This window comes from Pagrus major, chromosome 9 (genome assembly GCF_040436345.1).
Source record: "Pagrus major chromosome 9, Pma_NU_1.0".
NCBI lineage: Eukaryota > Metazoa > Chordata > Actinopteri > Spariformes > Sparidae > Pagrus > Pagrus major.
The window spans coordinates 32,717,135-32,741,507 of NC_133223.1; the positions used below are offsets into that span (position 1 = coordinate 32,717,135).

A 24,373-nucleotide genomic window follows, 5' to 3' on the forward strand; every position below is an offset into this window, starting at 1 on the left:
TGGCCGAGAAACAAATTGTGCTCACCTGGTTGTTCCAGAGTCTTTTAACTGAAAGAGACCGGGTCTTTGCAGTCAGAGCTAAATCAGACAGGCTACATCATCAGCATCTTTTAAATCTCCCATCTTTTATAAGAAGCATTTATGAATTCTTCAATAACTTTTGGGTTTTATTGTTTCACTCTAACTAAACCTTGTTTTATCCAGATGTTTTAGTTTCATTTGTGTTGTTTCTATCTGCTGTTGATTCTTTCTTTTGTAACCGTGTTGAGAAAAGTGCTATAAAATAAAAGTTTATCATCGAGCGATGCAGCAGTCACGCCTTCGCTCTGGTGTCTCAGGGGCCCTTTGGGATGAACTGAAGCCAAATCCGTGTTGGACCTCGCTGATGACTCTTGTGGCTGAATGGGAGCAAAATCCCTACAGCTGCTTCCAAAAGTCTGGTGGAGAGACTGAAACCAGAAGGCTGTTTTTCAGCAGAACATCAATGCTTTTTCATTTTGGAACGAGATGTTCAATTATTATAAACAGTACGGCATCTGAAAACCATGTGTTACATTTCCTTTAACAGGGAAAATGAAAGATCTGGATTGTCGGTTTCTAATTTCAGTTCTGACGAGAATAAAATGTGATTTCAAATATTATTTATTTTTTCTGAAATGATATAAAATATCATGAATGGCCACATTGGGACTGAAAAGCGGAGGATTGTATGAAGTCTGTCAGCGGGAATTTATCTCCACGCTGAGATAAATCAGATCTAAAGCGAGTAAATGAAACTGTCACATCGTCTCTCGTTCACTGCCGACTTGTGTGAAACAATAAAAAATAAAAAAAACAGACATTATTTATTCAGGCGGCTTGAAAGCCGAGCGACAAAGCAACACAGACAGACAGCGCGTCCATAGGAAAAACATTTTATTGAAAAACATTTTCAGTTTGTAACAGACTGGTGGAATGTGTGTCATTTATCCTCACTTTGAACTTTTTGTTTTAAATTTTTGAATGTTAAAACCATTTTTTTCACAGCCTGGCCATCTCATACTGCAAGGAAGGGCGGGACGGGGACGGGGGGGGGGGGGGACAGGGCTACAGCCACCCGGTAACCATGACGACATGACTAAAGAAAAAACCAGGGGTAGACGAACAAACAATGCAAATATATAATACTGTGTTACTTACAAACTGGACTGATATTAAAATCATAAACAGAAACAAAAAACAAAAACAAAAAAAAAAGAAAAAAGAAACTAATTCAATAAATATTTATGGTACACACTTATGGCACAAATATGCAGCAGTCGGTTTGGCAACTCTTCTCTCATGTTTTTTTTTTTTTTTAAACCAAATTACCATGGAAACAGTGCAAAAGGGGAGGGAGTGGGGAGGACACGGGCTTTCCATCGAGCGCTAGCTAAAATACATAGCAAAAAATTCAAATTTTATACAAAACATCTTACTTTTTAAGAGTTTATAAAAAAATGTTTTTATTGGGTTCTGGTCAATATTTACATAAGCTATTTACCAAAAAAGTAGTATGCTCTGTTTGACTGAAGTGTATTTCCATTTTTTCTGTACTTTTTTTTTCCATTTACTTTCCTAAAAAGGTGAATAAGGCTATTGTAACAACCCAGGATCCATATACAATACAAACATTAATGTATTTACAGTTTCTTACCTACAGAAGTACGGTGCAAAATTACTGAGTCAAGTGACCAAGGGCTGACCATACGAGCAAGGCATTTTACAGTAGCCTGAGGTGCTTCTCCTAGCCCGTGTGCTAAGACTCTCACAGCATCGCTACGACGTTTTCACCACAGGTCTGAGCCGAACCGGGTCAATGTTGGGAGAGAGTTAGTCGAGTGGCCGCTAAGAAAAGGACGTCAGATTCAAAGAAACTAAATAAGATTGTCAGATTCTGCCGCAGACAGACAGCAAACTAAACAGCCATTTCTTTGTTGTGTGTGTGTGTGTGTGTGTGTGTGTCTATTTTCATTTCTTTTTCTTAAATACCTGTTCAGGTGTGATATATATGCTTTTCTAATGGTTTCTTGTTTTTCACAGTTTACCTTTTTGTACTACGGCACATAGTTAGAACAGAAAAAGGTTCAAATAAAACTAATGCAGGAAATAAAAAACTAACAGCAGGCTTGTGTGACGTACTTTTGCTAGTTTTTGTGTCATTTGTTTGTCGTTACATCTTTCAGTGGTTAAGAACACTTTCCATAGGTGGTGTTTTTTTTTTTCTCAGAATTGATTAAAAAAATAAATAAGAATTGCATATTTGCAGATTTTGTAGCCTCTTAGAGGCACAAACCTCAGATCAGACAAGGCTTGGCTTTTCGGTGAAATTTTGATGTTTCTTTATGATCGAATGACGTTGATGTTAGTGATGGGCTGACACATGCTCGAGGGGGAGGGGGGGGCGGCCGGCTTAAGTCACGATTATGATCTCAAGCCAAAGATATTAATGAATGTGAAAGTCACTGAAATATAGACTTGCTCAACACGCGCACGCACACACACACACACACACGTACACACATGCACAGGGAACATGGAGGGTGTGTATGAGGACAATCAGGGGCACTGGGTGTTCATGAGAATTATCCTTTGGGAGATGCTACACTGAGTGAGTGTGGGAGACACAGCTACTCTGCCCTTGTGTACACCAATGTGAGCTATTTTGGGTCAGATAAGTCTCCTTCCCCATCGGGGGGCCAGGGGGGCCCAGGCTGCCCTCCCCGGGTCCTCCTTCCCAGGACCGAGAGCTCATGAAAGTACGGGACTCAGCGGGTCGAGAGATATCAAATAATCAAAAACCTAGATTGCATAATGTGCACTTATACCATAATATATTAACGTTACTTCTTCTTCTTCGTCTTCTCCTCCTCCATACCGCCTGACAACACCTGTGCTCTATGTGTCTATCATAAATAAATTCTGCTTTTTATGTTATTTTTTTTATTTTTCATCTTTGTAATGTCCTTTTTTTTTAAAATGTACATCTATTTCGTAAAAAAAACCAACAAAAAAAAACAAAAACCAAAGAAGTAAATGAAGAACTCACAATATGGAAATGCTAATGGAGATTTGAGAAACAGTGACAATGTAAGTAAGATGTCCCTGTGCTTCTTTTAAAAAAAAAACAAGAATAGGAGAGCACCGGTCGCGGTGATTTTGGGCCCTCTGGGCACCCTTAATCATCATTGGACCCCTAGGGGTAAACATTACAGTACCTAGAGCTGCAGCCAGCTATGCTAACCTCAACTACATCTCGGGCCTCTTCTTCACATGATGCAAAAAGCGGCAGTAAGGCGAACTGGATTTCTTATTGCCCCCCCGACACCTGCCTGTTTGAAAAGCCCAGGTTCTAGAGAAGTTGAGGCGAGCCCTCGTTACTAAATTCTGACGGGATACAGCCGCTCTCCCATCTCTAGCTATCACTGTGTCTCTCTCTGACCGCTGTGAAGAGTGGAGGTACCAAAGACTGGGGTTAAAAGTGCTGCTCTATGAATATGAAAGTCCTCCACTCTTCCCAGGAGCCACCTGGGCAGACCTGACACCGGCCCCAGAGTGAGGGCAAGAAAACTTAACAAAAAAGACGAAACAATCCTCACTCCTTCTTTTCACGCTCTCGCCACTCCGAGCCACCGTAGGGTCACTTGTGTTTTAAACGTCACATCAGGATATGACATGTCACTAAAAAGGAAAAAAAAGAAATAAAAAACTCTGTCTGCATTTGAACTACATCAGATATGAAAACAAAGATCAGTTAATGTTGACAAAAAAACTTCAAGTAACATCTGAGAGATTTGAAAAAAACAGATCTGAGAATGAGGAGAGAAAATGGTGCGGTCCACGCTGGAACCCAAACAGTTCACATTGACCGGTGAGGAGACAGTGTGTCTGTGCGCGTGGGTGAATGTGTGTACATGTGATGGTGAGGATGTGGGTGGCAGGGTGAATGAGGTGATCTCCGTGAGTCAGTCAGGAAAGTCCCGGAGAGGATCGCTGTGAGAGATCGCTCTCCTGTTTCCTCGTCCGGCTGGTAAATCCACAGAGTCTCTCCGGCCTGTGAGCATCGAGGGAGAGGGCAGCCATTTTGTGAGTTCATGGTCAGCCCCATATTCTCCCTTTACCTCTCCTCCTCACTCGCTTTTTTTTTTTTGTGTCTCTTTCCCTCTCATTTCTCGAGCAGTAGTCTCTCTTAAGGTGAGGCCAAAAAGATTCCTTCCCCTTCCTGTCGTGCCAGGAAAACCTTCACATCCGTCTGTCCGTCCGATCCGTGACAAAAGAAAAAAAACACACTGTGCACCCGTCTAAACTTTCTGATCCCGCAAAACACTCAGTTCCTGTTAAAATGTTGGGCTGCAGTGCACGAAACAAAACAGGGAGCGACGTCGTGGGGGAAAGAAGAGATCGTCCTCTCTGTTTCCCCCCCCGGAGCCCCAGAGAGCAGCAGCAGCAGTGGCAGCAGCAGCCTTTCTCTCCGGCCCCTCCACCCAAACCCGTCCGCAGCCGACCCGGGACCAAACCAGAGCGACAAGGTATCAGCAAAACTTCAATAAAGAAAAAAATAGTGACAAAACATCAGAGGAGAGGAGGAGGAGGAGGAGGAGTCAACAGAGTGAGAGACAGAGAGAGAAAGAGCGAGAGTGTTCGCGGGCATGCCAGCGGCGCCAGGCGAAGCCAAAAAACCCGCTCTGCCCGGGGAGTGGTCCAGTTCGTCTCCTGCGTGTAAAAGTTCCCCCTCAGACTTTGTAATAGATGTTGGCCGGGCTCTGAGGCGGCATCTCCTGAACTATGTAGACCGGGTGGCCGTAGTCGCCGCTGACCTTCTCGTAGTGCGGGCAGAAGACGCTGTCAGCAGTCCTGAGCGGGATGATGATGTCGCTGGGCTCTGAGCCGTTATTGTTCCCGCCGCCTCCGCTCCGTTTGGGCGTGGCCAAGGTGCTTAGAGACAGCGTGGCGGCGTGCTGCGGCGAGTGCTTGCGGTGCCGCCGCCTGTACTTGAGCAGCAGCAGGACCAGCATGATGATGATGATGATGAAGATGACGCTGCCCGAAGCGATGCCCACGAAGATGGCCACCTCGGAGCCGATGACGCTGGAGGACTTGCCGCCGTTGTCGTTCTCGTTGCTTTCTCTGGGTGATAAACCTGAAAGACAGACGGAGAGCAGACGTGAGCAGAAGACAAAAACAAGATTTTTTTTGTTTGCATCTAAAACATCCTTGGTGAAGGTTATTGTTTGTTTGTTTGTTTGTTTGTTGGTTCGTCAGCAGAAATACACAAAACACTGAACAGATTTCAGCGGACAGACGGATCCAGGATCCTCACTTTCTTCAACATTGCAACATTTCTGTTTTTTGCCACTTTTGTAAATGACTCAGGGAAAAATGGATGTTAACAGAAAACAAAAAAACAGGACTGTTGGGCGTTGACGGAGGTATGCGCTCTACTGAGCGCCATTCTAGTGATACATGTGAAAACTTGTCTCTTCTATCATCTTAAAATAAATACAGTCTGAGTTTCAAAGTGGAGGTTTTGCTCAGTCGGGCTGCAACTAAAGATTTTCATCGTCAGTTCATCTGTTTCCTCCATTAACTGAATAATTGTTTGGTCTCAAAGCCAAAGACGACGTCTTCAAATGTAATATTCAGTTTACTGTCATCGAAATTACATTTAAGAAGCTGGAATCAGATGATTTTGACTTTCTTTTCCTAAAAAAATACTCAAAATAGTTGGTGATCTATTTAAAAGCCCAAAACTGATCAATGAATCAATTCTTTGCTGCAGCTCTGATGCTCAAAACAGACCAGTTTGTATCTTCAGCCATGCAACCGCCTCTTCTAAAAAACGCTCAGACCCTCTTTCCTCGAAGGCGTTCGTGGTGTTGCAGTTCATTATATCGTAAGAATAAAATTAAGCTTGAGGGAGAGGATCACATCTGGACCAGTCGCTGTGGGAAGTGGGCGGGTTTGGAAAGTTACAGAAATGTAATTGTGAGAGCTTCAGGACGCTGTCGGGGGTCTCAGATCCAAAAAAATCACCTCAGCTGAAACATGATAAAGGAAAGACGGCAACGTTATGAGCTGTGTGTCTTTCTCTGCCTCAGTCTTTGGTTCCTCACAGTCTTTTCATCGTGTCACAGTGAAGGTGCAGCCGACGGACCAGCAGCAGCAGCAGCTGCCTATAGAAGCCTTTTGTATAAAGGTCACATTCGATCGGTGGCTATTCAAATTCAGCCGGTGAAGACTGCAACCTTGAAACTAGGGCACGGCGCAGCCCGATAGGAGATACAATGGCTCGGGGAAGATACAGGCGGACGGCACTTAGATAAATTGCATTTAGAAAGACATAAAAAGTAACTTCATTTTCTCACTAACAGCCCCGGAGGGAAGATATTATAAAAGAAATATTTGATGTCATCATGAGACATCAATTATGAAAGCCAAGCTGTGCTCTGTCTCCCAGCGATGGACATCCTGGTTCAGGTCCAACACACACGAGGGGCCGGTGCGTTGCTGTTGTTTCTCGGCGGTACCGGATCGGGTCCCTGAGCAGGCGGGATTACTGTGTCTCCCTGTCTGCTGCTGCTGCTGCTGCTCCCCTGAGGGCCTAAAAGTGCTTTTTGCGGTGGTAGGGGGGAGTGGATATGGGATGGCAGGCAGCCCAAAGCAAGGACCCTTCTGTTGTTTTACAAGGGGATTATGCTGCCTCAGACGCTCTGCCCATAGCACTCTGACGCCCATATGCTCCTGCTAGCGGGCCGGGATGGAGGGATGAAACATAAAAAAAAAAAGTGGAGAGAGAGCAAGATGCTGATGTCGGCAGAGAGCGGTGCCAGCGTGGATTTAACGGGGCGGGATGGGAGGATTTAGGAGTGAAAACAGAAAGTGTCAGGTGAGGCCACGCCCTCGCTGAACCGGGCCACAGAGCGAGGGACCGGTGGACTGTTAATATAGGTCAGCTTGTTTTTTTTTTGTTCTCGGGGCCCTTCCTGTTTCTTTTATCTGAGCACAAGCTCGCTGCGGAAATTGCCGGACTGATTTTTTCTTCTTGGGAGATTTTTAACTGCAATATAATAGCAGAGAGATAAGAGCGGTCTGCACGTAGCCGCCGCTCGGCTGTCTGAGTTGTGATTCGGCGCAGAAACAAGTGTGTGTCTGTACTGAGAGGCAGACAGCGATCAGATCATTTTCCTGAAAATGTCACTTAAGCGGCGGGTTCGGGCTGGACCGCGGCCAGCGTGGAGATACCTTATAAGTCCTTGAGAGGCCGGAGATGCCTATCAGTTTTATGGGCAACATTCAATTACTGGCTGATGAATCGCTGACCTTTTCTTTCCTTCACTTTCAAACACACACACCTTGTAACCACACACACACACACACTTAGCGCTATCTACTCTTAGCTGCTTGAACAATCACGGGGCCCAAAAACACCAAATTGTTTCCATAAATCCTCCCCTCTATTACCACTTTCTCAGGATTTAAAGCTGCACACAGGTGAACTCACCTGGTTTCTCCAGGACATCGTTGTGGTTGAAGGCGTCCTTACCGTCTGAGTGCTTGGGGGAGTAGGGAACTCTGGTGGGGTTGTCTTTGGGTGAAATAGGGTCAGAGGGATCTGGAAGGAAAGCAGATGCAGAGGAATTAAGTTAAGTTGAGATTTTTATTCAAGCCAGTCAGGTGTTTATCTCCAGAACTTCTTCTACACTCGAGGTAAACACAACTTTTAACTAATAGATGTATTTTGTTGCATGCAAAAGAAGCATCATCCAGTTAAAAATGCACAACAGGAGTCTAAACATCGGATGAGGCCACGTTCAAAATTCAACATTAAAAGGTTTTTAACAGAAGGAATATTTTCGATTATCTCTTTTTATCACTCCATAATTTAAAAATACTGTCAACAGCTATCAAAATATATATTTTCGCCATGTTTTTAGTAATAAATGTCTCTAAATCAGGCTGTGAATGACAAATGAACAAAACTCTCTACAAAAACCTCCAGAATAAAGATGTTAGTGCTGCTGAAGTGGAGACAACTTAATGATTAAATGTCCAGAACGTAAATCTGACCTAAACTAAAACATCTCAATATGTATTTTGGACTTTTGGACGTGTTAAGGAAGCAAAACAGCCCAAAAATCTCTCAGTGCATGAAAAATGTAGTGTCTCCTTCTGATGTCATCGATTCTTTCAAACAATCTTTAAAAAAAAAACAACATTTCCTGCATGTTTCCTCAAACACCACAAAAACAAGTGTCTTAGAGGAAATCCTTCAGCACTCAGCAGATTCATGCATCCAAACTGTCCTTCACTTCTGCAACTAGATCCACACTAAATCAAAATGTGTCTCATGTTCCTGATTTCACTGTGAGAAGCAGCTGAAGACAGTTTCTGCTTCTGTTATGAGTCCATTTGGGTCTAAATGCAGCTAAACTGTCTGTCGGTCTCTGTTGTTTCACAGCCGTCACACTAAACGCTGAAGTAATTCACTGAGCATCTGTTGTTATAATCGCTCGCTCAGGTTGAAACGTGCACCGTCACCCTCAGCCGCACCTAAACTCCACTTTACTGAATAAATCCACTGATTTGTAAGCAACTCGAGCTGATTTTCAGTAACTATTAAGCGGCGGAAACAATCTCCAGCACCTGTTTCCTTTTTCTTCTTCAGAGTGCAGCGGCTTCGATTAAATTCCCCCGACCTTCAGCGATTCTCTATAGCTCTGAAGCCGCCGCTGACGAGAGGGTCAACCCCGGGAAATTACCACTCTGGGTGGCAGCCGGGCAACTGATTTATGAATAATTATTGCTGTAATTAAGAGCAGGTCTGTCTGCTGTGTGTGTGTGTGTGTGTCAGAGTGTTATGACTCCTGAGCATTGTGTGTTCGTGTGCACCTTCTCCACCTCGCATGTGTAGAAAGCCTCTAAATGAGAGAGTGTGTAGCAGCAGATGCTTCCAATGCTTGTGTGCGTGCAAGCATACACAATCGTGTGTTCGTGTGTGTGTCTGTGTGTGTGTCTGTGTGTGTTGCTGCGCATTAGGGCTTCCGCTAGATTACATCTCCTGCCCCCTCGCAGCCCCAGGTGTCATGGAGACGATGGAGCTGTGTGCCGCGCAGCCTCCTATGACCTTATTAGGACATTTTCAGACTCTCACAACAGTTTTACAGAATGTAGCGGCGCTGCATCGTGGCCGCCCGCTCGTGCCTGCAGGCGCTCGCGGCCGTAATTCAATAATACAATACTCACTTTGTCCCACTTTCATGATTATCTTCATGGACTTGGTCTTGCACACTCCCCCCTCCTGGTTGTCGATGCCCTCCATGGTGCCATTAGATGTAGCTACAAGAGAGAGAGACAGAGAGAGAGAGAGAGAGAGAGGAACAAGGTTAGGATCAGCTGGAAATTGCGTTGTCATATTCGCCTCGAGCAGATCCGAATAACAGCCAGTTCCCAAAGACAACAGCGGCGCTGAAAGCCTTTTTCTGCTGAGGGAAGGATGTGAGTCATCCCCCCCTTTAATAAAATCACAATTCACCCGTTCATCACCTCCGTCGCTCCGGAATATTTCACATCCCCAAAGTCAATTAGCTTGAGTAATTGTGACTGTAATATCTCTAACTGTGCTGATGGGCCTCATGAAGGAGGCAGTTAAGGGAGGCGAGGACAGACAGAGAGAGCGAAGCAACGATGGCTGCGATGACAGCGGCCATCTTGGCAACGCCGCGGGGGGAAAAAAAATGGCTGGCTTATCGTGCATTAAGCGCTAACGACACTCCAGAGAGTGGTAGCCAGTTATTAAAGAAACACACTTTTGGATTTTTAAAAGCCTTAAAAAAAAAAAAGGCTTCAGATCTAAAAGCCAAACTTGCTGACAACATGAAAAAGAAAAGGAGGAATCAGGGGTGTCAACAGGAGGGGATGAAAACAGGGCACTTCTCCAGGAGAGGCAGTGAAATTAACGGTGGGAGGTGATAAAAAACCTCAACGGCCCCCGAAGATGAAAAGAGCTTAAAGGATCTGAAAACAACATCTGAACACAGGAGACAACAGGAGTGAAGCCGCCGAACGCCGTGTTCAAGGGACAGCAGCAGATGTTCTGGAGGGGCGGCGTCCCACATGTGAACAAAACGGGCCCTGTGAGCAGAAACTGCACTGTGACAGGAAGAAATGTGTACAGATGTGGCCCACACACACACACACACACACACACACACAGCTCAATCAGCTGGATGCTTTCAAGCCCATTAGCCGCTGCTCCGCCTCTCTCCTCCGCTGCCCCTGGAGGCCGCGGGCCAGAACTGCAGCTAGCGTGGATCATGAGTGGGACGGGGCAGGAGGGGGGAGGAGGAGGAGGTGTGTGGGGGTAGTCGGGCTTGTGGTCTATCAGGTCAGTAACACAGAGGCTAACGAGCTGCCAGGGCTTAGCGGCTTGGCTTCCCGCCAGCGCGCAGTGGCCCGCATTCACTACGACTGCCTCCCCCCTCCTCCTCCCCTCTGCTTCCTCTCCTCCTCTCTCCCCCCCTCATCATCCTCAGTTTCCTCCTCTCTTCTTCCTTAAACCCCTTCACCCCCTCGCTCGCTCGCTCGCTCGCCGCCCCTCCCCGCCACCTCGCCACCTCCTCCCCGCTGCAGCACAAGCTTTTTCCATCAACTGCGAGGGAATTGAAAGGCAGGTGCTTCAGCCAGATTCAGATTGAAATAGCTTTGAAAAATTAAGCCCTGCATAGTCTGCCACTTTCTCCTCCTCCTCCTCCTCCTCCTCCTCCTCACAGTCCCCTTTTTCCTTTTTTTTTTCTCCCCCCTCTTCCTTTTCCGCCCTCCCAGCTACCAATCATTTTGATCCGAATCCCCTTGCTTCAATAAGACGGTGATGGGAGCGGACACAAAGAGCATGTTAACAAGGACTCCCTCCCTCCATTTCGCCTCCTCTCCCTCTCTCTCTCTCCCTCTCTCTCGCCCCCTGTCTCCTCCTCGAGCTGACCTATGGCTTTCCAGCGAGGACCGAAAAGCACATTACAGACAAAGCTCCTTAAAGGCTTGTGCTCCTGCACCCAAGTGTGTGTGTGTGTGTGTGTGTGTGTGTGTGTTCATAAACCTGTTAACACACATGAATCGTACGATCGTGCAGGATTTCATTAACGGTCTTAACAATGTTTACTTCGGCGAGTAATTGGCACCATGATGGTGAGTTTGTGCACGTCGAGGTGCGTTCGTGTTGGAAACGCTCGTGGCCCCGCGGGGTCAGAGTTCACCGGGTGTGAAGGGCGCTGATCCGTACCGAAGGTTTATTTAGGTCTCATCTGCCACATACTTCGCCCTCCTTCCTCCCTCTTCCCCTCCTTCTTCCCGTCGCCCTATTAAATCATTTAACACATCGACACCCATCCAAAAAAAAAACAGAAGCATCCTCGTTGTCAAGCCTCCAACAAACAGCTCCTTTATCAAAAAAAAAACTTGGCTGCAACATTTCCTCGACATTTAAAAAGAAATCGGAAAATATAAAAAGATCCTTTTTAATCTGGAGGTATTTTAAACTTTAAATTCTTCTTCTTCCCCTTTAAATGCGGGAGTAAAACACACACGCTCACTATGCCAAGGCTGCAGTCCAGGCAAGCCTGACTTGGATTTAAACAGAATGTGATTGTTGAATCGGCTGAGGCTGGCTGAATGACTTGGCCCCGCTCGGCCCCGGCCAGACGAGGCCCAGGCCGGACGGGCTGACAGACTAGCTGGCTAAAGTTAACCAGCTAATCCTTAATGCTGAGGGGGGGGGGGGTGGGATAGACCTGGTTCCTACAAGACCCTCACAAATGGATTTAGTCACCAACTACTGCTTGGCATTACAGCACACAGATAAGACAGGAAGGAGAGGATGGAGAAGGAAAAGGAGAAAAAACTAGAGAGGAAGATTAACCCGCTGCTTCAGTTTGTGTGTGACCTTCTGCAGAGAGAGACAAGAAGGGAAAAGGACACGAAAAAAAGAAAAGCTACGTCTGATTTTTCCTTCAACATTCATTCGCTCTATCTCGACGGTGAATTACAGTCTTATTTTCTCGCTGGTGGTTTGAGGATGGAGGGCTGGGACACAAACGGGCCGGGCCTCGTAATGCAAAAACAGGCTCAGCAACAGGGGAAAAAAGGCCATCAGGAAAAATCACTCACCGGCTGTGACAAAGTACCGCTCGAGACCAAAGTGACAGCTTGAGTGGGCCCGTTAAAAATGTCCCAGCACACACACACACACACACACACACACACACACACACCTTCCACTACGCACACGTCACATGTACGCTCGAACAAATGGCGTATCAAAGACGTGTCCTCACTCTGAGTGTCTGTGTGTGTTTCACAGCCACCTGTAAAAATTAGCACTAGCACGCAACGAGCATGCGCCGCTCCAACCCGCTACACCCCCCCACCCCGCCTCGTAAACACACCACAAGTCACCCCCAGCCCCCCACCCTCTAACTTAATTTACCCTCCTTAACTCAATTTAACCTCCTTAACTTAATTTTCTCCTGTTTATCAAATCAGGCGAGTGGAAAATCACCCTGTGTTTAACGAGACAGTCAATTGTGAGCTGCAATCCAGATAAACACTGAGCTCTTATCTCCGCTTCCTGCTTCTTCTCCTAATGTAAAAAACCTGCAATACTCAGGATGCCTGTGCTAACACGCAGAGCTGGTTTAAGATGTCCTAGTGTAGATAACGTAACATTCGTGTGGTGTTAGCTGATAATAGCATCTTGCAATTTGTTTAAACTTCTGATGAACTCGTATCTCTTATCCTGTTTTCTTCCTGCAACCAGCAAATAGCAAGAAAAGATCAAGAAGTACAAATATCTGTGCTAGCATGTAGAGCTAGTTTTAGATTAGCATGTGGTCATTGAGCTAAGGTATCATTCAGGCAGTGTTAACGGTAGCATTCTTGTAATTTGTATTTTTTAATTTCCTGCTTTCTCCTAATTTATCCAACAAATAGCAAGAAAAAGTCCAATATCAGCCGAGATACCTGTGCTAGCACGTAGAGCTAATTCAAGAATTTCAAGCAGTGTTAATAGCATCTTGCGATTTGTTAAAACTTCTGATGAGCTCTTATAACTTCATTTGCTGTTTTCTCCTGCAACCAGCAAGAAAAACCTGCAAGAGTTCAGATGCCTGTGCTAACACGCAGCGCTAGGTTTAGATTAGCATGTGTTCTTGTAGTTTCGATGAAGCTTCTCGTGAGCTGTGAGATGTTTCACTTCTGATTAATCCCACATTTAAGATTTGATCATTTGTACAAATGACTTGTCAGGGTCACAGAAGTGAAGTGTCTGTGGTCGAGCATGAAAAGTCTTGTTAAGCTCTAAAAACTCCTCTTTGAAAGCTGCTTCGTTACGTTTGCCAAAAAAAATCTGCGGGTATAATTAATACACAATGAAACACAATGAAGGGCCGCTCATAAATAGTGGAACAGAGCATGGCAGCGACCGAAGAGGCATCTCAGGAAGACACATAGGACGGGACAGAAACTATACAGAGAGAAATGAGGGACTGAACGGATGGATGTGTCCCAGAAAAGACAGTAGAAGAAGAAGACAAAAGCAGCTATGAGCGAAACGCTGAGCGTAATTGCCGTCCGTCTGGTTGCTGTGGAGCGTGAAGCCATCAGCGCAGCGGAGAGGTTACAGGCTGGTTAATACCCGTCAGCACCGGCCGCCCTAATCGCCCGTGACAGGTGGCGCCTTTGCGTTTTCGGGTGACCCCTCAGAATCAAGGCCGGGTCACCACCACGTACCCACTCCTCATCAAAAAACCCATTAATTAAATCCACTTAAATTAAAGTTTCATGATTAACACTTAATTATAGCCGCAGTGATAAGTGCTTTAATTATCATTTTTGGTGCAAAAACGCTCAGTTTGACTGAGAGGAGGTGCAGAAAATCCACTGCTTTTACAATTTCCCACGCAGACACACAGCTGCATTCACTATTATTACTAATCCTGACAGGCGTTTTCATTTTAATGTGATAATAATGAGGCCACCGACAATCCATCAATATGAACCTGGACATGTAAGAGTGAGTAAAGAGCGAGAGCACGACGAGATTTCAACAATATTTTGCAGAAACCTTGTTTTTCTTTAGTTTTTACAGAACATAATGCAGAAATCAGTGTTTGGGCTGATTTATAGTTGTTGTATTCCCAGTGGTGTTTTCTGTTTCTATCATTTTGGACAATAAACTCTATGACTTTATCGAGTTTATGTAGGATTATTGCAAAAAAATACAAATGCTGCATATTCTGCAAAATCATTACCAGGTTGTTTTTATGCCCTAAAATTGGTTTTAGCCTCCAGAAATCCCTGATCTGTGGGGCTTTATAAGGAGCTGATGGTTCAATCAAACACCTGAAAGCACATTTTAAATTCATATCACATTAAACGAGGAGTTTTCCACGTTAGCGCCACACGACAATCACAGGAGCAGAAGATAACGGGACTGTTTTCTGTTGTGACTGAAGCAGAAAGGTGATTAAAGTCTTGATGAAATTTCCTCGTGCTCGTCTGCTGCGACTGTAAATTCAGTCGTGTCCTTCTTCTGCCCTCTTTAGCTCATCTCTCTCTCTCTCTGTGCCCTCATTCCTCTTTAGCCTCTCTCCACCCTCCTCCTCCTCCTCCTCCTCTCTTTAGCTCCTCTTTCCTTTTACCTCGCCCTCCCCTCGTTAGCTCTCTTTCGCTTTCGTCACTCGCTCTGCCCCCTTTCCCTCCTTATTCGTCTCTCTCTCCCTCTTTAGCTCATGTAATCATCTAGCTCACTTGGTTTCTCGGCTGCAGGCCATGCTGCCGCAAACAATCACATCAGACTCATCTGCTCGCAACTGGAGCAGCATTGTGCGCGGCCACTTTGACACACACACACACACACACACACACACGTGCACGGATACGGGGAAAAAATCTGCAGATATATAAAGCAGCCTCTTCTACACATGCAAAGCTTTACACACATATCCTTTTTTTTTCCATTGGTGCAGAGGGAACAGATCTGACCGGCCCGTACAGGACGAGGCCCGATGTCACAGTGGTTTCAATCTATAGAGGTGGTTTCAGAGTCGGGAGGGGGCGTCGAGCAGAAACCCATCTAATCTAGGTCTAGCCTTGGCACAATACTCAACACAAGGCAGTGCTAATCCAATTGGTTGAGATCCGTAGCATTGATGTGGGGGCCTTGGCAATTGTGAGAAGAAATGGAGGATTAAACGCTGGTTAATTAATTACGTATCGAGTGCTCACTCCAAAAGACTAATGAAATCCTCACGGTGAACTTTCTGAGGCGGTGTCACACTCCGACGGATCTTGGACAGCGCTGCTGGAGGGGAAGGAGAGGAGAGGCGGGGGGCGGACACACTCACACACACACACTCGCACACACACACACACACACACACACTCGAACAAGATGGAGATGCTTTCAGGTTTAAGGGCACGGCGAGCCCCGGGTGTAAATGCAACCTATCCATTAATTCCCATACAGTTACGCCTACGAGCGAGGCTTCTCACGTCGGCTCGCTGCAACACTGCAAGGTATAAAACATCCACGTCTCCACCCACGCACACCTCTGCACATTCCTCTCAGTGTGTCTCTCTTGTTTTGGTGTTTGTTTGTGCTCCGCTCTCGGTGTTTACCCATGCAAGGTCTGGAGCTTCTCCAAGCGGCCGATTGGAAATAAAAAAAGAAGAGAACGACACTAAGTACACAACACGGCGCCACAATGCAACTGCAGTGGGCTGTTAAAGCTGCAGAACTCGGGGGCCGGAGCTAGCCAAGAAGAGGCAATTAACAGCAAAACGAGACACACTCCGATGGAGAAACAGCTCCCTCTCTCCCCTCTTTAGGCTACACATTAGCATTTTTTGTAGCTGGGAAAGGGAGGCGGGGTGGCGGCAGCCGAGAGGAGGACGAGGAGGAGGACGAGGAGGAGGAGGAGGGTGATGTTGGTGGAAAAAGGAATTTGCAAGAACTGCAAAATTGGATTTTCCAACCTCTCTTTTTTAAAGTTAGGGACTGAACTTTCCCACCACTCTTGTCGACTCTGCAGGCTGATGAAGAGCGTGAGGACGGTATATATCAGATGTTGTATGTGTGCAGCTGTGTGCACGTTTGCATGATCAGCGTGTTTTCCTTCACACACATGCATCTTCCTGACTCTTTTCTTATCCCTTCATTAACCTGAACTTAACGCGGTCTTCTCCTCTGATTCTGCTCCACCACATTCATCTGCAGGAGCACCGGGAGAAGCGGGGGGGGGAAAGTAAACACCAGCATCGGCTCATCAATAATTAACTGCAGCGTTTGGGTGGAGGAGGCGAGGGGAGGCTGATGGTGTCTGCGTCTCTTCAGCCAGAAGCCTTTGTAGTCGCTCACACAAACCACATCTGATGGTGTGTTGGTTCAGGTGTATTGTGGGTAAGTCTACACGTTATTTGCCTACAAACTGTAGTGTCCTCGTGTGAGTCATTGTTTTAACCTGCAACATATTTCAACCTGCGAGTCCACAGAGTACCTGTTCGACTGTAACTCAGCACGACGTGCCCCGCCATGCAAATATCCTGCAGCTATGACACATTAGTGACAGAGCAGCCACTGGTGCCTGTTCGGAGGTTTAAACCAACTTAAGCAGGACTGAATGAACATATTGTGCCGGTGAACCTGTTTTTTTTTTTCCTGAAACAGCTGCTTGACAGATCTCTCTGCAGGACGTCGAGTGCTGCAGAGCTCAGAGGTAAATTTTAATTCGCTGGAGTCGTCGTCGACTGCAGGCGGTTTAATGTGGGATTTAAACACAGAACAGCGCCGTCGTTACCTCGAATATTTGCTTTTTGCAAACATTCGACTTCCTCTACCATCTTTGAGCGTTTGGATGAGAAGCTGTGTTTCCAGCCCGTCTCCTTTCTTCCCCTTCTTTTCGACTCAGTCAGAAATATGGCCCTCCACTGCTGTGACAGCTCACAGATGGCGGTGGCAGAGCCTCACAGATGGTCCTATCTGCAGCGCACCCCCCATCAGCGCCACACAGATGGTTCAGTCCACCTCCCATGTTTCAAACCAGGGGGCCGTCACTAAACCCCATCAGAACTTCCTCCCAGGATGGCGTTGGTACATCACAGGCAATCAGCAAAGCGGAGTGGCCACACCTGCACCGCGAGGCTGGGTGCTGAGTCATTTCTGACTGTGAACAGTACACGGTCTCAGACCAGGACGGTTTTATATGCTTTAATAAAAGTAGCTTGTCCTGGTGTCGGATGAACGGGTTTCAGAGGTCTTTAAACATCAGAACCACTCCGAGCAAACTTTTTCCTGCAACTTCGAACGGTTCGACTTCAAGCTCCTCATCATCTCATTTCTGGCTGCAGGCTTCATTTATACAAGAAGCAAATCCCACAGGGGAAAAACTCCAGACTCCTTTGAATGGACTTTTAGCACAACTTCAAACGGACCTAAAATGTTTACTCATGTGCGTCTTTCTGTAGGATCCCCGGGGAGAAGTCCATATTTAGATGTGTGCCTCGATCTGTGATGTTCAAGGAACGCTCAGAGTTATCTGACGACGAAGCAACGTCGACTTTCCCCTCGACTGAGACGTTCATATGTGTTTGTCACAGCTAACTTTGATGTCTGGAGGTGGAGGTGATGGTGGAGTTACAGGTGAAAAAGGATGCCAAGCCAGTGGCTGCAGATCAGGACTGTGTTTCAACAACTGTAGGCAAGAAACTACTGGATAGAAACTCGACTTTTTCTGTGTCTGTGGCAAAATAAAACAGATAGTTTTGGTGGGAAGCTGAGCCATCTGCAGCCGTGCTTTTAACAAGACCTCAGGACAATTTCCAGCCGTGTTTGTGGCGACCAAAACTATTTTTTTAATCCATAACCTGATATTTTCCAAACCCTGACCAACTGGTCGTGTTTCATACCTAAATCTAACTGGTGCTCGGGTTGCAGAACATCCATCTGTAACATCTAGTGAAGGTGTATGAACTGTACAAAATGGAGTCTAATCTCAGAAGAGCAATCCATCATCTCCGTTCAGGCAGTTTCTGAATAAGAAAAATTCACGACCACACAATAAACCTCACTCAGAAATCTGAGGTATGTCACCACCAGCTGCTTTCTCAAACCTCGCCGAACTGTTTACAGCTGTTTAAAACCGTTCAATGCTTAATTTACGACCCCATCGGGGAGCGCCGTGTACTTACAGATGATGTAGTAGTCTCTCCCCCTGAAGAACTCCAGGCCCCACAGATTCGGGCTGAACTCCTGAAACTTGAGGGTGAACTTGACGTCCTGGTCGGGCTTGACACAGTTGAGGAGCGGCGTGTCGGCCTTGGTGATGGTGCAGCTCTCCAGCTGCTCCCTGGGCACCATGTACACCTTGTAATACTCCACGCCATCGGACACCCCGCCGTCCACGCGGGGGCACACAATGTCCAACTTATCCCCGATCTGGGGGTACAATACCACGCCTTGGCCGGGCACGAATCTGGAGGAAGGAGACGCAGGAGAGAGGAAGAAGAGATGGATATTAGTCAGCTGCAGAAAAACTGATGAGGAGTCATTCATTATGCATTTCAGACTGGAGTGTTTGCCATCGAGCCTCTTCGTATCTCCCCCAAAAAAAAAGGAGAAGTCAGTTAATAATTGATGTGGTAATTACTGATTGTGTCCATTAATTTTAGATGACGGAGGATAATGGCGGATTGTGTGTGTGTGTGTGTGTGTGTTGGGTACAAAGTGACCCCCATATCTGAAGATGAAATCACAGAGCTTTTTTCTTCAGCATCGTCGCAGCGACGGGAAGGAAAGAATAATTAACCGGAGCACTTTTCCCCGGATGCGAGGGGGAAGCGACAGCACGGCGATGGCATACATAACAGAAAATTAAAAAAATGTTTAAAAAACAATGAAAACCTCGCTTGGTGGAGCAAAATCACAACAACAGGAGAAACATTAGAGACACTCACACATCCACAGAGGAGCCTGCAGCAGTTTGACTGGGAGTGAAGCTGAATCCCCCTAAAATCCTCCCAAAAGTAAAATAATGTTGCCATTTAGTCTCCAAGTACTGAGAGGCCCTGCAGCAGTACTGTGACTGCACACACACACACACACACACACACACACACACACACACACAGTAGGAGCTGCAGTTGGAGGTGAAACCTTGTATTTATCTGCTAAACCAATTTGCCCCACGCCTGAATACAATTTGAAATGTTAACCGTCGAGGCCCGGGAGGCTTTTTTATGGCACGCTGTGAAACGCTGGTGCGAGTAAATAAGACGGGAACGCATCGACACAGACTAATGAAGATCTAGTGGGACCGATTAGCTTCAACATGTTGATCGTGTGTGAAGGATGAAAGAAATATGTCTCTACTGACGTGAACTGGAGCGGAAACAAGAAGCCGATCGAGCGATTAGTCGACTAACGGACAATAAGTCGGAAACTAATTTAGATTTAAGTCACTTTTAAGTAAAAATACCAAATATCACCTGGTTCCACCTGTCAGCTGTGAGGATCTGCTGCTTTTCTTTTAACTAAATATTTTTTTGGACAGCTGGTCAAACAAAACGAAAAGGACATTTGATGACATCATCTTGGACTTTCAGTATTTTTCACCACTGTTTTCACCTCATTTTACAATCCAGGGCAGCAACTAACGATTACTTTCACTGACAGTTCATCTCTTGATTATTTTCTTCGTTAATTAAAATGGTTGTTCTGAATCCTGAAAGCACCTGTCAACATCTCTACAGCGGAGTAAACAACACGTTGTGTCTTGTTTGTTTACCTGTACACAAATGTAAAAATGAAGTGCCGTTATGAGTTAAGTTCCCATGCTAGAGCTAACTAATGATTACTTTCATTGCACATTAATCTGTTGATCATTTTCTCGAAGTTGATTAATCAATAAAATGTCCTCGAATGTCTCCTTTAGTTTCCTGTATGTGATGTAACACACTGACATCAGAGACTTCTGACTTCTTGAAATAACGAACTGATTATCAAAGATAGTCGGCGATTAATCGATTAATAATCGCAGAAAAGCAGCATATTGATTTACAATTTTTCTTGATTAACAGCCTAAATGATCAAAACTGTCAATGAACTTCAGTTAGTCGACTGATCACTAGTCGCCTCCTCTGAACCTGCATCACTCGTCTGTATCATAAACACAAATGTCTTCAGGCTCAGTGTCTCCACGTGACCTCTGACCTCTCCTCCTGGAGGACAGTACAGACGAGCCTGTGATCGTCTCATTACCAGAGCAATGAGACTGAAACACCACACACACTCTGCTGAACTCAACTCCAGCGTCGAGCTTTGACTGTGGGTTTTTTTTTTTCCTGACTACAAAGACAGCCACCGCAGGGCGGCAGGGGAGCCTTCACACAGGGGACCGGTGGCAAGGCACAGTCGATTCATAATTAACAAAGAGCTCTAAATGAAATAGCGGTGGGGAAAGAAATTCAACGCATAATCAGTTTTATATATATAAACATGGAGGCTGGCAGCTCTCACAGAAAGAGAAACCCTCCCTCGTCTTCTTCTGCTTCTTCTTCTTCTTCTGCTTCTGCTTCTTCTTCTATCTCTGTCACACACACTTCGTCTCTCAAACGTACAGACACATACATTATTTCTCCTTCCCTCTCAAGCAGCGTGCATCATCTCCTTTGCTTCCGGCACCGAGCACGTGCACAAGCGAGCATACTGATGCACACACACACACACACACAAACACACACACATGCACACGCGGTGGCGGCTAACTAGGCCGAGCGAGTATTTCCTTCTGCCCCCTGGAGACACACTCAGCGGTGGTACAGTGTGTCCAGTGACGGACACACGGAGACGGGGACAGGAAAGGCGGATGTATGTCTATGCATCGCAGCGCCATCTGGCCTCATCTTATCGTGCATGAGTGTGTGTGCACGTGTGTGTGTGTGTGTGTGCGTGGAGGAGGGGGGAAGAGAGGGGGGAAGTAGAGCAGGGAGATCGAGCGAGAGAGAGAGAGAGAGAGAGAGAGAGAGAGAGAGAGAGAGAGAGAGGAAGGGTCCATAGAAAAGGCCGAGGGGGGGCCTCTCCTCGACACAAACACTGTGGAGTTGTATGTGTATGCATTAACCTTCAGTGTGTGTGTGTGTGCATGTGTGTGTGTGTGTGTGTGTGTGTGTGAGCATGGTTGGAAGCATCCATTCATGCGTGCAAATAGGCATGTGTGTTTATACAGGAGTGAAAGCATGCATGCACGTGCTTATTTTAAATCTGCGTATGTGTGCGTACACATCATTGTGTGTCTGTGTGTGTGTGTGTGTGTGTGTGTGTGTGTGTGTGTGTGTGTGTGTGTGTGTGTGTGTGTGTGCAGCTCGTGGTGGTCATTATTTATCTAAAGAGCTTCATCTAGAAGTAATTCTGACATCACAGCAGCTGATCGGTGCTGCAGACTCGACTCGTCGGGTCTGAATCAGAGTCGACGACTGTAACTATGATTCTCCAGGTGTGAAGCTAACGTCAGGACAGGTTTAGCCTGGTTAGCATAAAAGACATGAGTCATGAGGAAACAGCCAGTCAGGAGTTTAAAAAATCTGCCTGAACCTGAAAAAACGTCGTGCTGCATCTTGTTTGTTTACTCGTTAACAATCACAGACGTATTAATGAATCGAGCTGAACTTCACACGCTAAAGCTGATGATTACTTCCAATGTCAAGGAATATTTTCTCGATTAATCGATTAGTCGTTTGTAAGAAACAAGCTCAGTGTGGCCTTAAAGACATTTGTGTTTACAGTTGAAACTCTTCGCGTCTGGTTGGCTGCAGGTTTCTGAGGGAAAAGAGCACAAAAGGAGAAAAAGGAACCAACTAATGCCAATTCCGATTATCAGAAATGAATCGATCATTTATTAATAATTTAAGTTATTTATCGAGCAGAAACGTCTTTTTGAACGAGCACTTTGAAGCTGAAGCAGCTGATTGGACTCTGCAGCTGCAGCTTCTGATTATTTTCAGTCGATTGTCTATAAAATGTCAGAAAATGTTGAAAAATGTCGGTCAGTGTTTCCCAAAGCTCCGACATGACGTCCTCAAATGTCTCGTTTTGTCCACGACACAAAGATTATTCAGTTTAGTGTCACAGAGGAGAGAAAATATCCACATTCAACAAACTGACATCAGAGAAGTTGACTCTTTTTGACTGATGCAGCTCCAACAGCTGTTTCTACATTTCTACTTGTGTTCAGGTTAAACAAATAAGAAACAACGCGGATTAACAGTTTAAGTGTCGGCCTGCAGCACTTCACTGCTACCTGTCTGTTAGACCGAACACACCCTGAATCTAGCTGCATATTTGACTCACACACATGAGACGGATATCAACTATTCTCTTCTCGCCCTTTGAAAAGAAAGCTCATAAAACATTTCCACGTGTCTGAATAGCTCCTGTCACATCCTCACATGTGACGGACAAAGAAATCCTGCTGCACACATGTTTGAACATCGATGACAAACTCAATCAACACTTTATCCTGACAAAGCTATCAAACAGGGCGTCACAGCTCCAGCCCTGCTAGCATGAATGCTATCTGTGCAGGGAGTGGGCAACTAGCAGGAGATATGAAGAGATAACATCACACACACACACACACACACACACACACACACACACACACTGATGACTGTCATAATGCTGCTTCCTGTTCTTCCACACAGATCTGCCTCAGCCGGGGGCAAACAAACAGGACTAACACACACCGTCCTCTCTGAGACACTGCGGTGTTTTAACCAGCTGATTTACAGCAAAGTGCGACATCATGAAAGTGTTCAATAACTGCTGACAAAGAAGAAGAAACGTGTTTTAAACGTGGGTTTTTACAGATCGGCTGCCGACGAGGCTGATTAGAGGCCGAATATGAGCTGCTGTGGGTGAAACACAATAGAAGGAGATGAAGACGGAGAAGACAAGCTGGACGCTCATTCATTCATCCATTCATCCCTCCAGAGCGACAGGCAGCAGACACCCGGCCTTGGCGGCGGCCATTACAACAGAACACCAAGTACAGGAGGTCACCAGGCCCGGCCCGAAGAGCCCGAGGAGCCCCCGACTCAGCTGCTGCACAGATAGAAGGATGAATGAAGGAGGGGAGGGGCGGAAAACAAATACGAGCTCGCCCCCGCCATCTCATGATTGTAAATGAATTTGACCCCCAACCCTCCACAGGGGCCCCCCACCCTGCTTTAAGGCACACTTGGCCCTTCACCCCCCCTCCTGCTTCACAGCAAACTGAAAACCCTCCTCTTCAGACCCACTATAAATATTCCCGAGAGCGTTTTCTCACGTGTGGAGCGATGAAGGCCGTTAAACCAAGACGTGACCGACTGTGGAGGAATGACCAGGAAGACGATCTGTGAATCATCGACTGTCTGATCATCGATTAATCGGTTTCTGTCAGAAACAAGTCAAACTTCTGTGATTCCAGCTGGTTAAATGTGAATATGTTCTGTTTTAAGACCAAACAACTAATCGATTAAATGAGAAAATACCCTGAAGATAATCCTTCATGGAGAACTCTAACTGCTCCTGAAGTTACAGGAATATAAAATATATAAACTGACAAAGGTCGTAAAGATAACTCACAGCTGACGACACAAATGTGAGAAATCATAAAGAACACAGTGTCTCACTTCTTCTGAAGCGGTCCAGGTTTTTAAAAACTAACATTAACATTAAAAAAATAATGATTTTGTTTGAGAAACCACTTAAAGTGAAATATCTGCTGTACGTACTCGACCTGACGTGAATCAGCAGCTGCAGCTGTGAGTGATTATCTGAAGCACGGTGAGTTTTTTCTCTTCACATCCACGTAAAGAAAACAGAGGATGTGCCAAAAACACGAGAATTTAAAGATAAAAACAATCATGTGACTTTAAGACTCTGAGGAAACTCCAGCAGTGTGAAGGAGCCGAGCAGGAACGCTTCAAGACTTCATGTTAGTTTCATTGTTGCATCGATTAATTGAAGTTAAATAAACGATTAATCGATTAATTGAAGTTAAATAAACGATTAATCGAAGTTTAATAAAGGATTTATGGAAAACATTTGCTGGTTTTAGCTTCTCGAATGTGAGGATTTGTTGTTTTGCTCTCGTTTGTATGATTTTAAATTGAGTATTTTTTGGTTTTTGGACATTTAAAGGTGCACTTTGTAGTTTTGGGATAAAGATTTTGGACATGATTGTATTCATGACTGTTTTATTCAGTTAAGGAAATAAATACATATTTTTTCCTTTAACATTAACATTAACTTTCTGAGGTTGAGTTT

At 45.6% G+C, this 24,373-nt stretch overlaps 1 protein-coding gene across 1 annotated transcript in view; it reads right to left on the reverse strand.

Moving 5' to 3' along the window:
* Window positions 1-898: 898 nt before the first annotated feature.
* Window positions 899-24,373, reverse strand: part of efnb2a (ephrin-B2a) — a 29,788-nt gene continuing 6,313 nt past the window's right edge. Inside the window, exons 3-6 of the mRNA XM_073474361.1 lie at window positions 18,256-18,539; window positions 9,262-9,354; window positions 7,520-7,630; window positions 899-5,158 (exon numbers count right to left, since the gene is read on the reverse strand). Of these exons, the coding sequence (XP_073330462.1) occupies window positions 4,752-5,158; window positions 7,520-7,630; window positions 9,262-9,354; window positions 18,256-18,539 (895 nt within the window). The 3' untranslated portion in view covers window positions 899-4,751. The remainder of the gene's footprint in view (window positions 5,159-7,519; window positions 7,631-9,261; window positions 9,355-18,255; window positions 18,540-24,373) is intronic.